Source organism: Ceratina calcarata, unplaced genomic scaffold, assembly GCF_001652005.2.
Source record: "Ceratina calcarata isolate Rehan_Ccalc_2016 unplaced genomic scaffold, ASM165200v1 scaffold45.2, whole genome shotgun sequence".
In the NCBI taxonomy this organism is placed as follows: domain Eukaryota; kingdom Metazoa; phylum Arthropoda; class Insecta; order Hymenoptera; family Apidae; genus Ceratina; species Ceratina calcarata.
The window spans coordinates 55,229-71,901 of NW_017168930.1; the positions used below are offsets into that span (position 1 = coordinate 55,229).

General features: G+C 40.7%; 1 protein-coding gene across 1 annotated transcript in view; it reads left to right on the plus strand.

The window, feature by feature from the left end:
* The window catches only part of Dscam3 (Down syndrome cell adhesion molecule 3), a 44,553-nt gene extending 28,855 nt beyond the window's left edge, over positions 1-15,698 (plus strand). The window contains exons 4-31 of the mRNA XM_018028439.2: positions 671-817; positions 1,185-1,325; positions 1,663-1,853; positions 2,680-2,920; positions 3,297-3,450; positions 3,528-3,679; positions 3,905-4,174; positions 4,869-5,014; positions 6,468-6,903; positions 7,327-7,620; positions 7,962-8,192; positions 8,475-8,630; positions 8,845-8,915; positions 8,994-9,237; positions 9,323-9,469; positions 9,637-9,798; positions 10,951-11,167; positions 11,321-11,409; positions 11,484-11,663; positions 11,827-12,015; positions 12,077-12,262; positions 12,395-12,842; positions 13,021-13,247; positions 13,334-13,502; positions 13,643-13,806; positions 13,945-14,047; positions 14,707-14,916; positions 15,374-15,698. Coding sequence (XP_017883928.1) covers positions 1,199-1,325; positions 1,663-1,853; positions 2,680-2,920; positions 3,297-3,450; positions 3,528-3,679; positions 3,905-4,174; positions 4,869-5,014; positions 6,468-6,903; positions 7,327-7,620; positions 7,962-8,192; positions 8,475-8,630; positions 8,845-8,915; positions 8,994-9,237; positions 9,323-9,469; positions 9,637-9,798; positions 10,951-11,167; positions 11,321-11,409; positions 11,484-11,663; positions 11,827-12,015; positions 12,077-12,262; positions 12,395-12,842; positions 13,021-13,247; positions 13,334-13,502; positions 13,643-13,806; positions 13,945-14,047; positions 14,707-14,916; positions 15,374-15,425 — 5,256 coding nt within the window. The 5' untranslated portion in view covers positions 671-817; positions 1,185-1,198 and the 3' untranslated portion in view covers positions 15,426-15,698. The remainder of the gene's footprint in view (positions 1-670; positions 818-1,184; positions 1,326-1,662; positions 1,854-2,679; positions 2,921-3,296; positions 3,451-3,527; positions 3,680-3,904; positions 4,175-4,868; positions 5,015-6,467; positions 6,904-7,326; positions 7,621-7,961; positions 8,193-8,474; positions 8,631-8,844; positions 8,916-8,993; positions 9,238-9,322; positions 9,470-9,636; positions 9,799-10,950; positions 11,168-11,320; positions 11,410-11,483; positions 11,664-11,826; positions 12,016-12,076; positions 12,263-12,394; positions 12,843-13,020; positions 13,248-13,333; positions 13,503-13,642; positions 13,807-13,944; positions 14,048-14,706; positions 14,917-15,373) is intronic.
* Positions 15,699-16,673: the final 975 nt, after the last annotated feature.

Here is a 16,673-nt window from a genome sequence, read left to right on the forward strand (position 1 = left end):
ATTGTGTACTGCACCAATTAAATAAAATACTTTCCTGAGTGCATCTCTTCGTATATGTATTTCTGTCAATCAAAATTTGTATGGCTATTTTTACACGATTTCATTTCACTCCGTACGATTTTATCGTGCAAACAGAGGATCAGTCATATATTAAAAAAAAAACGGAAAAGGATATTTATCTATGGAACATTTTTGTTCAATTTAAACAAAGAGAGCAGAGCGAAATTGAAGTGCTGAAGAATGATATTCCCTCGTCCGGACCGAACTAAAAACGCGTAAAGCCAAATAACGAATTAAATGATACGGTATAGGAAAGTAGCACAGCTTTGTAAAGCTATTTCAAAGGGATTATTTGAAACGCGATGGTCGCACGACCACGGATCGTCGAATACCGCGGATCAACGTCGTCCGCTGATGTATTGCATAACGCTTTGTTACGATGTAATTCCACTTTTATTCACGAAACGTCGAGCCATAAATCATACGGCTCGCAATTAAAACCAATCATTCGTAATTAAAATAGCTAAAAATCCTGGCTGAGACAAGGGAAATTGATAAAATAAAAAAATTCGCTGTTTTAGCTTTTTTGTATATAGTACTACTACTTCGTACTTGTAGATTATTAAATCCAGACTTAATTATTAAGTTGAAACAAATTGAAAATTTGCAGGGGGAAGATTCGTGGTGACCTCTCAGGGAGACCTTCACATCAGAGCGACCAGACCGGAAGACGGTAGAGCAACGTATTCGTGTTTAACGTTTCACGCGTTGACCGGTGAAAGAAGAAGAAGCGAGTCTGCGACATTAACAGTCACAGGCAAGCAAATGAATTTCTTTGTGACATTGAGCCCTATGCCAACGGGACCTAGAGTATGAACTATGAGATGAGGCTGGCTCAGGAAAACAGATAGTTTCGGAGAATTACGTCCCATAAAGAGTCAAAGACTATGTCATACAATAAATTTGCTTGCAATATAAAGAGAAGATAAACTCATTACATTTACTTTATGGCCGAAATCAAACGTTGTCCATTTTTTTCGGATCGCAACTACTTCATCCTACAACAGTTCATACTCCAGTTAATGGAGTCTGCACTCCAATTAGTAGAGTTCAATGCACCGCCATTGTGCCTATGAAAAGGTCGTAAAACAAATTGTACAAAACGTACAATGTTCGATTTCTAGAACCAACGGGGAATATGCCACCAAGGTTGATGCAGTGGTCTCAGATCGCCATCTCAGCGGAAAGCGGGACGGACGTTCATCTAACTTGCTCAGCCCAGGGGAGTCCGCCCCCACAATTTACTTGGTATCGCGATGTTAACGGTTGGTTTAATTACCAAATTGTTTACCGCATGATCTAGTTAAATATTTCATTTTAAACGACGCAACTTCAACACAGAGAAATATTAACAAAATTAAAATCGTCAATCATTGAAAATATTTATTACAGAAATGAAAAAATTGCGATATAAAATTATTACACTATAAAAATTCATATTAATAATATGATATACCAGTAACAATCATTTATAATAAAAGAAAATATAATAAATGAATGAACTCAATTCCTATTCCATATTTTATTAGTGAAATGGCGAAAGTAATGGAAACAGTAATATCCGATATTGCGGGCGCTAAAGCGAGTATCCTGCTGTTATAGGTCATTCGATACCGGTTGAATCACTCGGCCGGATTCAGTTCTGGGGTGATTTGATGCAAATTCGGCGCGTGGACGCTCAGGACGCAGGCAGATACATTTGTCGAGCTAGCAATCGTCTAGGCGAGCAACGAGCGGAGACACATCTGTCGGTCACATCCAAACTTAACGCCAGGATACAGCCTCGGGTTCAGGTGACCCTCTTCTTCCAATTTCATTATATATTAAAATTCTAGAAATAGAATTTCAGTGATATGAAACATATTTTAATGTATATCTTCTTTCACCTGTCNTTCCTATTCCATATTTTATTAGTGAAATGGCGAAAGTAATGGAAACAGTAATATCCGATATTGCGGGCGCTAAAGCGAGTATCCTGCTGTTATAGGTCATTCGATACCGGTTGAATCACTCGGCCGGATTCAGTTCTGGGGTGATTTGATGCAAATTCGGCGCGTGGACGCTCAGGACGCAGGCAGATACATTTGTCGAGCTAGCAATCGTCTAGGCGAGCAACGAGCGGAGACACATCTGTCGGTCACATCCAAACTTAACGCCAGGATACAGCCTCGGGTTCAGGTGACCCTCTTCTTCCAATTTCATTATATATTAAAATTCTAGAAATAGAATTTCAGTGATATGAAACATATTTTAATGTATATCTTCTTTCACCTGTCTTTCACCTATCTTGTCTCATGAGAAATGTACAATAATTTATTGAAGTAATGTGTTAGAATTTCAATTCCCCTTCAACCTATTTTCAATGCGTCTGCAAATGGCTCGGTTTTTAATCACCAAATGAAAAGCACTTAATTCCACGCCAGTTTTTACCGTCTTTTTGGAGAGTATCGATTAAAATTTGCAAACAGAAAGGCTACAATCGTTGGCAACCCCGATTGGAACGATAAGCCGCGCGAGAGGTAGAGAGCGACCAGGATCACGCGTTGCGCTGCGTAAATCGCGGTGCCATGGGCATTAACTTTCGAGCACGAATCGTTAACCGTTTCCCGGTATTTACAGACCATCAATTCCGGAGAGTCGGCCACTATGAATTGCACGGTGGAGGGTTATCCGGTCGAGAGCGTCGAGTGGATACACGACGGTGTGCCAGTATTGACCGTCCAGGACCCTAGGATCAGATTAGTGGTACCTCTGGTGCTCGTGATAGCCTCGGTCGGTCGGAAGGACAAGGGGATGTACCAGTGCCTGGTTAGAAGCGACAAGGAGAACGCCCAGGCCACCGCGGAATTGAAACTCGGAGGTATCACGATCAATCGTTAATCGAAATTGCCTATCGCTTTTGACTACCTCGCCTTGTACATTCTCATCAATACCATTGTAAACAATAAATGATTGGATTTATACTGTATGATATTAGACAACTTGAAGAAATATTAATAACTAACGTTTTCTGTTGCGGCTTTGAACGTAATACTTTTGCCTCAGTGAAAGATGATGGAATACATTTTTTATTTAAGATCGTAAAGCTGCTTGCTGAACTCATTTTACGAAATAATAAAAATAAGGAAGTTACGTTTCATTCTATTTCAAAATGTGGAAAATGTCGAAAAATCTAGAAATTGAATTTTATATGATTAAATGATAAAAGAAACTTGTATTAAAATTCGATTTGTCAGACACGGTGCCGGAGCTGCAGTACACGTTCATTGAACAAGCTCTGCGGCCGGGTCCTCCAGTATCCTTGAGGTGCTCCGCGACAGGATCACCGCCGCCGTCGTTCACTTGGCTGTTAGACGGAGAGCCTCTGAGCGAGATCGCCTCCGGGCACAGGTGCGCATCTAGATCCTCATCGATCAATACTCCCTTCTCGTTGCTCCTTCTTAACCGAGCACAATGCACCGATGCAGGTACGCGATAGGACAGTACGTCGATCAGTCCGGGGACGTGATCAGTCACTTGAACATATCATCGGCCGGCACCGAGGACGGTGGCCTCTACGCCTGTGTCGCCGCTAACACCCTGGCCACGGTCGAGCACAAAGCTAGGTTGAACATTTATGGTAAGTCAAATTTCAATTCAAGCGGAGAAATTTAAGAGATACAAAAATACTCCTTGTCGAGTATAATTTATTAAAAAATAACTGAAGAGATAAGAGCCGTTTTATATTTGGAATATATATTGTTTAATGTTTAATCCAATGTTCGAAGCTGGTCGGTGTAGGCATTATAGAAATTGCATACATATATGTAGGTGAAAGGCATTTTGGGACGATTGATAATTTCAGGTCCACCGTACATCCGATCGATAGGACCGGTTCGCGCGATAGCCGGCATCGATACCACCATCGCGTGTCCCTATTCGGGCTATCCTATCACGTCCGTCGAATGGTCTCGTGGAGTAGTCGCACTGCCTCTCGATATAAGGCATCACGTTGATAGCGAGGGCCATCTTTCCATAGCTAACGTGGATCCGAACGATGCTGGGACGTACACGTGCATGGTCCGTGCGAGATCCGGGGAAACGGCAAGCAGAGACATTCTACTAACCGTCAGCAGTGAGTATTTCATATATTATGAATAACTAGCGTGCCCCGCTGGGGCTTCGACCGCGTGTTTTCTCTCGTTACAGCTCGGATTACTGTACGAAGAGATAAAAATCATAATGGCGTTGTTCACTTTTCGTAATTGAAAGATACCGCAAATGGTACAATTATCCTGTTAACATATCTACATCATGCTAGTATCATTTTGTTCAAAAAAAAATTTAGACATCTTTTTTAAAACTACAATTCGAATTGCAAATACTTCAGTCGTTCTTGAGATTTTTATTAACATACAAATAAACGTTTTCTTTTTATGTAATATTATTAATAATTATTTTAGTACTAAGGTATTAAAGAATGCACTGCAAAATATAGATGAGATTTTATATGCAGAGTGTATACATCTACGTTTGTGTTATTTGTTGCACTCAACAAAATCGTGTTCGCGTGAAATTATAGTACACTCGTTTTAACGAGAAACGAGTTTTTCTACCCTTGTTTGTCCTGACGGTTGAAAAGTCTGAACGAAAGAAGTAAATTGCACGCTGGGTAGAATTCGTCTTGCTACTAAACTTTTTCTCATCTGTCGCGATGTTCAGGAAAGAAAACTCGGGTAACACGTAAACTAATAAATACCGAGAGAAATTTATTTGAGTTAATAAGTGACGTTCGAATAGGAACTCGAAGTGCGATTAATAAATTTCAGGTCCACCTGTCATGGGCCCGTTCAGCTTTCCCCCGAATCTTCAGGAAGGTAGTCGCGCCCAAGTGACGTGCACTGTCACTTCCGGTGATCTTCCAATTTATTTCTCCTGGCTGAAAGACGGCGAACCGTTGCCTTCCTCTCTGCGCGTACGTTTGTCATCATACTACGTAATTAGACTGCGAATTTTAGGTCGGTGTAGGCATTATAGAAATTGCATACATATATGTAGGTGAAAGGCATTTTGGGACGATTGATAATTTCAGGTCCACCGTACATCCGATCGATAGGACCGGTTCGCGCGATAGCCGGCATCGATACCACCATCGCGTGTCCCTATTCGGGCTATCCTATCACGTCCGTCGAATGGTCTCGTGGAGTAGTCGCACTGCCTCTCGATATAAGGCATCACGTTGATAGCGAGGGCCATCTTTCCATAGCTAACGTGGATCCGAACGATGCTGGGACGTACACGTGCATGGTCCGTGCGAGATCCGGGGAAACGGCAAGCAGAGACATTCTACTAACCGTCAGCAGTGAGTATTTCATATATTATGAATAACTAGCGTGCCCCGCTGGGGCTTCGACCGCGTGTTTTCTCTCGTTACAGCTCGGATTACTGTACGAAGAGATAAAAATCATAATGGCGTTGTTCACTTTTCGTAATTGAAAGATACCGCAAATGGTACAATTATCCTGTTAACATATCTACATCATGCTAGTATCATTTTGTTCAAAAAAAAATTTAGACATCTTTTTTAAAACTACAATTCGAATTGCAAATACTTCAGTCGTTCTTGAGATTTTTATTAACATACAAATAAACGTTTTCTTTTTATGTAATATTATTAATAATTATTTTAGTACTAAGGTATTAAAGAATGCACTGCAAAATATAGATGAGATTTTATATGCAGAGTGTATACATCTACGTTTGTGTTATTTGTTGCACTCAACAAAATCGTGTTCGCGTGAAATTATAGTACACTCGTTTTAACGAGAAACGAGTTTTTCTACCCTTGTTTGTCCTGACGGTTGAAAAGTCTGAACGAAAGAAGTAAATTGCACGCTGGGTAGAATTCGTCTTGCTACTAAACTTTTTCTCATCTGTCGCGATGTTCAGGAAAGAAAACTCGGGTAACACGTAAACTAATAAATACCGAGAGAAATTTATTTGAGTTAATAAGTGACGTTCGAATAGGAACTCGAAGTGCGATTAATAAATTTCAGGTCCACCTGTCATGGGCCCGTTCAGCTTTCCCCCGAATCTTCAGGAAGGTAGTCGCGCCCAAGTGACGTGCACTGTCACTTCCGGTGATCTTCCAATTTATTTCTCCTGGCTGAAAGACGGCGAACCGTTGCCTTCCTCTCTGCGCGTACGTTTGTCATCATACTACGTAATTAGACTGCGAATTTTGTGAAACAATGCACGTAACACGTAAAAACATACAAAACGAATTTTTGATAAAAAAACATTTCAATCTAGATTTTATTTTTTTAACTAACATTAGTCAAATTTTATTTTGCATATAAATCCGCAGTCTATACATAATATAGCCAATTACAGAGAACATTAAAAGAAATTTCCTCTACTGATGCCAGATCGAGGAAAGGGTGGCCGAATTCTTCAGTCTGCTCGTATTCAAGGAGCTCTCCTCCCGGCACAGTGGTAACTATACCTGCGTAGCGACCAACACCGCAGCCAAAGTGAACCACACGGCAGAACTATTGGTGAAAGTGCCGCCGCAGTGGATCTACGAGCCGCGAGACGTGGCCACCCTCTTGGGCAACCCTCTCAACGTTCACTGCGAGGCTAAGGGTTTTCCTCCGCCACGTGTCACGTGGCTACGTGCCAGAGGAAGAAGCTCGAACGATTATCAGCCCCTGGTGGACGGATCTGATGGCAGATTAACTATTCTACCCAATGGATCTCTGTGGACGGCCTCTGCTGGCCCTCAGGACGAGGGGCATTATCTGTGTCGGGCGAATAATGGCATTGGATCCGGTCTCAGCAAAGTGATCTATGTCTCCGTCCATGGTGAGTTTGAAATTTGTCTAAATATTTTATTAAACGTATCCAGTGATTAGATATTAAATGTAGTCCTACAAGGCTGAGATAAAGAACATTATTACTTCAACAAAACTTTGAAGAAAAGTGCTCTTTGTTAGAGTCTCCAAGGAAAAGATAAAGGATATGCTTTTTAATAATGAACATGATTTTTTTGTTCGGATCGGCAATAAAAATTTGGAGTATGCTTCTTGTACACCTAAGATAAATTAAAGATTTATTAATCCATGTATTACTTCTTTCAAAATTGCTAAGCATATGTATTCTCATACGGAATTAAGAATCATATAACATTTAAATAGTTTACGCCAATCTCGTTGTATGACTGCAGCGTGGAAAGACTATGAAAATCCTCTTTCCCAATATTTGTCAAAAATTGTCGTTTCTTTGCAGAGCCGGCGCGATTCGAGTTTCAAAGCAAAAACGTGACGATCCGTCGCGGCGAATCCGTGACGCTGGATTGCACCGTCATCGGGGACAACCCCATAGAGGTGCAGTGGGTGCACAACAGCGACCGTTTGGACACGAACAGCCATCGACTGAGCATCAGTCAAATAAAAACGGACAACGGACTGAAGTCGCAGTTGTCCATTGGTAGCAGCGATCGTCAAGATTCCGGAGTTTACAGGTGCACTGCTGACAATGCTTATGGGAGAAGCGAGCACTTAATCTATCTCGCTGTTCAAGGTATGAGAACATTCTCTATTGTCCCTTCATCTCGATTTATATTTCACTTTTTAAATGTTTTACCTTGTATAAAATATTTCAATCCCCTTGCGTACCGACGATATCTCGACTACCTCGGATACCCATCAACTGATTTAATTAATTGAAAAATACAAATGCAAATCCTTCAGTAATTCTTAATTAACTTTCCTGATGTATCAGCCATCGTTCCATTTACAAGGAACGGTGGTTGCACCAACAGTAGGAGGTCTGATCGTTGCGTTTACTGGATCTGAATGGACCGATCAGTTTCGCTGTGATCAGAGATGATTGTTTAATTATGTTCATTTCGCGTTGCACAGAGAGGCCGGATCCGCCAGCCTCGTTGGAGGTAATAGAAATCGGCTCGCGATCGATACGATTACTGTGGAAGAGGGCTTTCGACGGTAACAGCCCGATACGGAATTACGTTATTCAGTATCGGCCGCTGAATCACGGTTTGGCCGACGATTGGAACCCCGCGAAAACGCACAATGTCAGTTACACCCCCGGAAGTTCGAACACCGGGAACGCCATTCATCCAACGAGAAACGGTAATTACGTTCAACTATTAGGAGCTCACCATTCATCATTCGAAAATTATCTGATCAGTGATCAGACACTGTATTCAATACAATGGATTTCATTTTTACGTCGTACGATTGTCGACGCCGGGAATTATTTTAATTAAAGTTGTACGAGTCCTTAAATAAAGCATGACGAACCATCGAAATTGTAACAGTTATTAGATATTACATTAATAGAACACCGTCCAAGAATTTAGAAATTTTTCGAAGGTTTACACTTTAAATTCTAAAAATTCAAATTTTTCTTAGGCTTGTCAGCTTTCGAAACTACGAGCGATGATCAAGAGGTTGCTTTGGTGGGCGGACTTCATCCAGCAGTCACTTATACGTTTCGTATATTTGCCATAAATTCGATAGACGTGAGCGTGCCCACGGAGCCCGTAGTTGCCAAAACTCAGGAAGAAGGTATGGAAGTACACTGATGTAAAAAGTAGGGTAATAATGTTACAACGATGTTCCTCGAATTCTGAAGTGTGCTTGAATATTGACAGAAGGCATTGCATATACTAACTTTCTACCGAACACGTCAGTTATTTATACGCTGTCCTGATTTGACCAGAATAAACTAATAAAAAATAAAATTCCGTTATTAATCCATTTACATTTAAACTCGTAACAGCACCCACCGAACCACCCCAAAACATCAAAGTGCAATCAGCCGGACCTGGAGAGCTTATAGTCAGCTGGCAGGTAATAATAAATCAAACATAATTCTTTGTAGTAAAATGAAAAATGATATCGATAGATACGAAAATGATGTATTCACAGCCACCCCCGAAGGAATCGTGTAACGGAGATCTACTGGGCTACATAGTGACATGGTCTGAGTATTCATCATCGACGTCAGGTGTGAACCAAAGCAAAAGTTTAACCGTGAACGGATGGGCAACTACAAAGGTGCAACTTACCGGGCTGAGAAAGTTCACCAAGTACGATATATCGATCAGGGCTTTCAATAGTATAGCGAGTGGCCCGGCCAGCGTTCCCATTGTTGGAACAACTCAGGAAGGAGGTGCGGTAAACGCGTATAAACTTTCGCCTGTCTCGATCGTACGGTCTTCAGATGAGATTGTTTCATCTTTATTGATTTATACCAGTACCGGAAACTCCGCCGACGCAGGTGTCGTGCGTCCCTCTGTCTTCCCAAAGCGTGAGAGTTTCCTGGAGCGCGCCACCGCCACATCAGCACGGTGGGATTATTCAAGGCTATAAAATTTACTACCGGCCTGTGCCCACTGACAACAGTGAGTAAAATAATTAACGAATTCAACGAATAATTGAAATAAAAATTGAAGTTTCTACTTCAGTTTAAAAAAAGTAACATCTCAATGTGTCAATTAGTTTCTAAGATAAATATCCACAAGCGCGGCTACATTATACATCATCTTGGTCACATGAAAAATCATTTTAGTGGACATATCAACGGTTGGCGAGGTCAAGAAGATCCCCAGCGTGGAGACTTATCTACACACTCTGTACAAGTATACGAATTATTCGATCAGAGTTCTGGCCTACACTGGTGCCGGCGATGGAGTCCTAAGTCCGCCGATTTTTTGTACAACCGAAGAAGATGGTAAACATATTTCAATGTCACGCAACAATTTTATGATTATTGAGAGTAATGCATAAATTTGATACCTTAGTGCCAGGCCCGCCAGCTGGAATCAAAGCTTTAGCATTAACCGCGGAAAGCATACTAGTTTCGTGGTTACCGCCCCTGCAACCGAATGGGAACGTGTCCAAGTATACAGTAGCTTATAGTCAGCTGGCAGGTAATAATAAATCAAACATAATTCTTTGTAGTAAAATGAAAAATGATATCGATAGATACGAAAATGATGTATTCACAGCCACCCCCGAAGGAATCGTGTAACGGAGATCTACTGGGCTACATAGTGACATGGTCTGAGTATTCATCATCGACGTCAGGTGTGAACCAAAGCAAAAGTTTAACCGTGAACGGATGGGCAACTACAAAGGTGCAACTTACCGGGCTGAGAAAGTTCACCAAGTACGATATATCGATCAGGGCTTTCAATAGTATAGCGAGTGGCCCGGCCAGCGTTCCCATTGTTGGAACAACTCAGGAAGGAGGTGCGGTAAACGCGTATAAACTTTCGCCTGTCTCGATCGTACGGTCTTCAGATGAGATTGTTTCATCTTTATTGATTTATACCAGTACCGGAAACTCCGCCGACGCAGGTGTCGTGCGTCCCTCTGTCTTCCCAAAGCGTGAGAGTTTCCTGGAGCGCGCCACCGCCACATCAGCACGGTGGGATTATTCAAGGCTATAAAATTTACTACCGGCCTGTGCCCACTGACAACAGTGAGTAAAATAATTAACGAATTCAACGAATAATTGAAATAAAAATTGAAGTTTCTACTTCAGTTTAAAAAAAGTAACATCTCAATGTGTCAATTAGTTTCTAAGATAAATATCCACAAGCGCGGCTACATTATACATCATCTTGGTCACATGAAAAATCATTTTAGTGGACATATCAACGGTTGGCGAGGTCAAGAAGATCCCCAGCGTGGAGACTTATCTACACACTCTGTACAAGTATACGAATTATTCGATCAGAGTTCTGGCCTACACTGGTGCCGGCGATGGAGTCCTAAGTCCGCCGATTTTTTGTACAACCGAAGAAGATGGTAAACATATTTCAATGTCACGCAACAATTTTATGATTATTGAGAGTAATGCATAAATTTGATACCTTAGTGCCAGGCCCGCCAGCTGGAATCAAAGCTTTAGCATTAACCGCGGAAAGCATACTAGTTTCGTGGTTACCGCCCCTGCAACCGAATGGGAACGTGTCCAAGTATACAGTTTATAGCAGAGAGGCTGGCTCTAATAACCATAACACGCGTACCTTGTACGAGCCCCCAGCGTCACCCACTGACACCCTGACCATGGAGTTGCGAGGCTTGGTAGAAAGGTAATTACCATTTAACAATTAAATTATAATCGATAATTGGAGAATTATATTAAGTTGAGAGAGAGATAACTAAATTCTGATATTAATAATTTACGAATTTTCTAATTAAGAATTAAAGTTCAATTTAAAAAATAAAACTAATTCATTTCTTAGGCAAGAGTATGAATTTTGGGTGTCAGCAACAACAGGAGTAGGGGAGGGAGAGGCGACTCCTAAAGTAAAGCAAATTACAGATACTAGAGGTTCGATTATTTACAAAGTTTAAACATTCTTCTATTTTAATACAATTACTAATTAGACTTAATTAAACACAAAGCTCCTGCTAGAGTGGCGTCGTTCTCACAATTGTTAAGAAGGGCGATTAAATCCTCGATCACATTGTCCTGCCTAGTCGTGGGGAACCCTACGCCTCATCCGATATGGACCTACCGAAACAATCAAATTTCTACTGGCAGGCATTACGAATTAACTACCGACGGTCATCTCTATATTCGCAGTTAGTATACAAGCCTGTCCAAGTAATAATTAGTTATGCCTTTATTGATCCATCACGGATTACAATGGCTTAGACTTCCGTTTCCGTCACACTACTCCTTTCCTCGTCTCTGCAAGTAGTACAAGTCAATGCTTAGGAAATTGTCTGATTGATAAATAATTAGGTTTAGATCAATCAGTGGCGGGGAATTACACATGTTCAGCTCACAATTTATACGGTGACGACTCAATCACGTACACGTTGGTTGTGGTGATGCCTCCAAGGGCGCCAATGTTGGAGCTTCAGTATACGACAACGAATAGCATAAGATTTAGATGGAGTCATCCAAGCAACGGCGGTGCCACCATTCAAGGTACGAATGTTTAACAAAATTTAGCAAAACATATTTGTTAATTAAAAAATAATTTTGTCAGGCTACGTGTTAAGTTACAAAAGGGACCAAGGTGGCTGGGAAGAAATTACCTTGTCACCCGAGCACACTGAGTTCATTTTAACCGGTTTGAAGTGCGGTTCCTCGTACTTGGCGCATTTAACAGCGCACAATCGCGTGGGCACAGGAGATCCGAGTGCCCTTATCAGCGCTACGACCAAAGGAACTGGTAATTATTAATTAAACAATTTCAAAATCATCCATTATTGTGTGCTTTATGCATTTACAAGAAAATTCAGAGAAAATATTAATTGTCTTTAGATGCGTGACTACAGGTCTCTCATAAAGAATTTGTTTGCAGCTCCTTTATTACCGAAAGAGCGAGACATTATATCCGCGAACGGCACCTCCGTGACGCTGAATCTTTTGTCCTGGCCTAACGGCGGTTGCCCGATTCAGTACTACACCGTAGAGTACCGTAGACGCGTCAACACCGAACCATGGATTTTAGTGGCGAGCCGCGCTACCGAAAATCTAGTCATAAGAGATTTGAAGACTGCTTCGTGGTACAGTTTACGTTTGACGGCGCACAACGACGCCGGTTCCACGCAAACGATGATGGAATTCGCAACGACTACTTTAAGCGGCGTCAGCATCGGACCTCCAAACGATTTGATCATGGAGGACGACGTTAAGAAAGCTATACCAAACCAAAAAGTGCTTTACGTGGTCGTGCCCCTCGTCTGCGCGATCGTATTGATCATTTCGGCCGCAATTTTGGGATACGTTATGTTAAAACGTAGTGGAAGGTATTTATTTATCTTTAACTAACATTGCTTTTGTCCAAAATTATATTTGCTTTAGTGAAAAATGAGAGAATTCATTTTTCATTAAAATATTAAATACAAAAAAATCGATTACACTACTAGCGATATAATTAATATCGTCTTCCGTGGAAAAGATTGAATTGTAAGTTACATCTACTAGAGCTAACTACTTGGGAGAAATACTGCCTGGGCAACAACAGAACCAGCAGTCAGGACTGGGCTTGGTTCAACAGCAACAGCAACATCAGCAGCATCATCATCTCTCTAGCTGTATGTCTACCATGCAACTGAAATCGACAGCTGAACGTGATAACAGAAGAAATCATCAGGTCTATACTAGCTCGCCCGTAAAGCAGGAGAATCACAAATCGAACGATCACGGATCAGGTTCGTCTTCGTATTTCAATTGATCGGTAGAGAACATGAACGGAAGTTGAGACAATTGCTCTATATAAAATAATATTTTTTTACAGAAATGTACGAGATAAGTCCATACGCTACGTTCAGTGTACCGGGAAGAGAAAATCGTTCAGTGACCACGGCTACGCTTGATTACACCATGCAATTTAAAACGTTCGGCCATTTGGAAAACGAGGACATAAATACTATCGACTACGAGAGGTCCAGCGTGGACTTCGAGAGGTAACTGTTTGCTTTCGACGTTTATATAGAACGCATGATTGCGAATCGAATTATTTCCTGCTCGAATCCCCTGCTCGAGGATAACCCCCCGCTCCCGAAACCCTTTTCTCTTCCTCTTTCTGGTGTTCTTTCACGTTCAGGTCTAAAACACCAAGGTGGCACAAGCAACGGTACTTCCCGAGCATCGCGGAAGCGGAGAGCAAGCTGCGCAGCAGTCGTCAAGGTTCCGGCAGCGACACTTCCGGCAGCCCTTGCGGCGAATGCGCTGGGCCTAGTTACAGGGTGCCAGTGAAGCCTTGCAGAGGTAAGCTTCATCGTACGAATTATCTATTAAAAATGAACTACGCTAACATTCAAAGTATGTAGACAGTTCCTTATAATGCAATTAATCGAATGAAGTAATAAAATCATAAAATCATTATTGTTTTTGTTTTTTGTACAGATGTGTTCTCACGGGGTGTGGAGTCGAGTACAGAGTCGAACAACGAAGGTTCACCCTCGCTTGCGAGACGACGGAGCCGACAACCGAGCCGGTCTACTCGCAGGTAGCCAAGGTTTGTTTGTTTCCACATAGCACTCAGTCCTGATTATGTTCAATATTCGTATCATGTCACGGTCCTATCGGTCTCATGTCGATGCGAGAATCAGTAATGGAAAAATGTAAAATACCGTGAAAACAGTTACGATTACAGTTACGATCGAACCATGAAATAAGCATACATTTTTCTATTAACATCATTTCATACATTTCATAATTCAATTCATTTAGTTTAACTTTATTTCATCATTAGACTATTTAGATTGTTAACAAAGAATATTTTCAAACTCCGAATTAATCTGCTGTAAAGAACGAAAGTGAACCAACACCTTTTAAAATTGAATAACTTTTTTAAAATCGAACGAAACGATCTGAATGGTTAGCTGGATTAGTTTACTAAACAATAAACACGTGAAGAAAATTTCGGAAAAATTAAAATTCATAGAAATTGCAAAGAAAAAAGTGAAGGTCGCTTTTTCTCAATTTTTTATCTGAGGTTGTCCTCGTTATAGAACTTTCAATGTTCCTTCAACGATCTCAACCCGATCCAGATTAATTCGATGCAACTCGATCAGACTTCATAGCGACAATAAGAATTTCTTTTCAATTACATTTTAGTTGAATAATTTGTGCAATTGTTCTAAGCGGTGAATCCGTTGTGCGTAGTTCGGTGGAAGACATGACGTTGTTGCCGCCAAGCGGGTTTAGCGACAGCCGCGAATTGAGCGACGTAGAGTGCGACCGTGATCGTGATCGTGGTGAACGTGATCGTGATCGTGATCGTGATCGCGACTGGCAGGGCCTCACGGCCGGGACCCGCCACGGCGGCAGCCTGGGTAGATTGCCGATCGAGGCCGTCGAATCTATGCTCGCTAGGTATCGACACGAACCTACGTAGACCGTAGTAAGCTGACACGAGATTCATTCCGCACTCATTGTCAGATTAATCCTGAAAGATCGCTACTGTCACATACGAAATGTATATTCTAAAAGGTGATATTTCAGACAACTTTAGAAAAAGTCATTATTCAGCGAGTCTATTTATACATATAGTCTATATACATAGACTCACTGAATATATAGTCTCACATGTATAGAGCCTATAAAAATTGACAAGAATTTTCCGGATAACTCAGTATTTTAAAGATCTTACAAGGATTAAAACAGATTACACTAAACAGCACCTACCAAAATAAATTTCACTGCATAGATATTAGTCTAGAACAGCTTTAACAATAATAGAAAGACATACGATTGCTTTTTATCACTAGAAATGAAACTTGCAGTCAATGATAAACGATATTGAGTGTTTCGTTTTAAAACTTCGTTGCAGGTATCAGCAAAGAAAGGAACAAGAAAGGCAAGAGTTCACTATACATGTATGATCGGGATCTAGCAGTTCAAATAGAAAATGAGGAGCGAAGAGCGTTAAATAAATCGAAAGGTAAAGAGTCCTCTGGGGAATCGTAGACTGCCTAAATATCCTGCACAGTTTGTTAATAAGAATAATATTTCCGGTCGAAACAGGTGTAACTAGGGATCAGGGTTGCAAATAATCGACGAAATCTTTAATCTAATTGAACACCAATTAATAAACAATTAACGTTCAATTCTTAATTTAAAGAGTAATCTAAAAATTAAAATTCAATTCGGTTCAAACCTGTTAAGTTAAGAATTAAAATACAATCGTTAATTCAAGTTTCTTCTAATTAAAAATTGAAATGTAATTTCGTCATTCTTAATTTGACAAGTTTGATAAGGACTGATATAATTTATAATTAGAAGAAATCTTAAATAACGATAAAATTTTAATCCTTAATTAACAAATACTCCTGTTATGGATCAAAATTTAATGCGGCAATTAAAAATCTGCAACCCTGCTAGGATCCTCGTCGTAAACTTAATCATTGCTCACGTCGGTTACTGAGAAAAATGTTTCCAATGTCCATTTTAATTAAGGAATTAAGCGTTGAATATATTTCACGGTTTTCTGTCAATGGAAAGTCTAGCATATTAATTCTAAAACAGGTGTTCTACGTCTGAACATTTTTCTCAGTGCGGCAATTAAATTCTCGGCTTCACTGCCGTTGTGTTATTCGTTAAATCAATCGAGACCAATCGCCAGGAACAACTAATCGTGAAAGTATCGACAACGGTTCTTAAATAAGTGCAAATCGTCCTTCACCTAGAAATTGCGCATCATTTAAGATTCTCCACGATCACAACCATTTCTGAGAAGATTCCGCAAATTGAGGTAAAAAAAGCATCCATCGACAGAGTATTAGGAAACAAGTCAATTTAGAGATGGAATAATGAATTATAGTTCCACGGGGGAAAAGTTAAGCTTCTAACAGGCAGAAGCCTTTTTCTGGAGACAAAGGGATAAGCAATAAATCATCGATAGAAGGTTTCCAGCATATCGCGTGCTTTCAAAGCCTCTCTTTTCCCCAGTCGGACTGTAAATACCTGTATAATCGTCTAACTATTGTATAGTATAGATTGTACGTATCATTAGTCACACTGTTACCACCAATTGTATAGTTGAAGAAGGCGCAACGAGTGTCGGGGATGAACAGAATCGTTTACTGCCATTCTTAGAAAACATCGTTTAAATCGTCTCTTGTATAATTGTT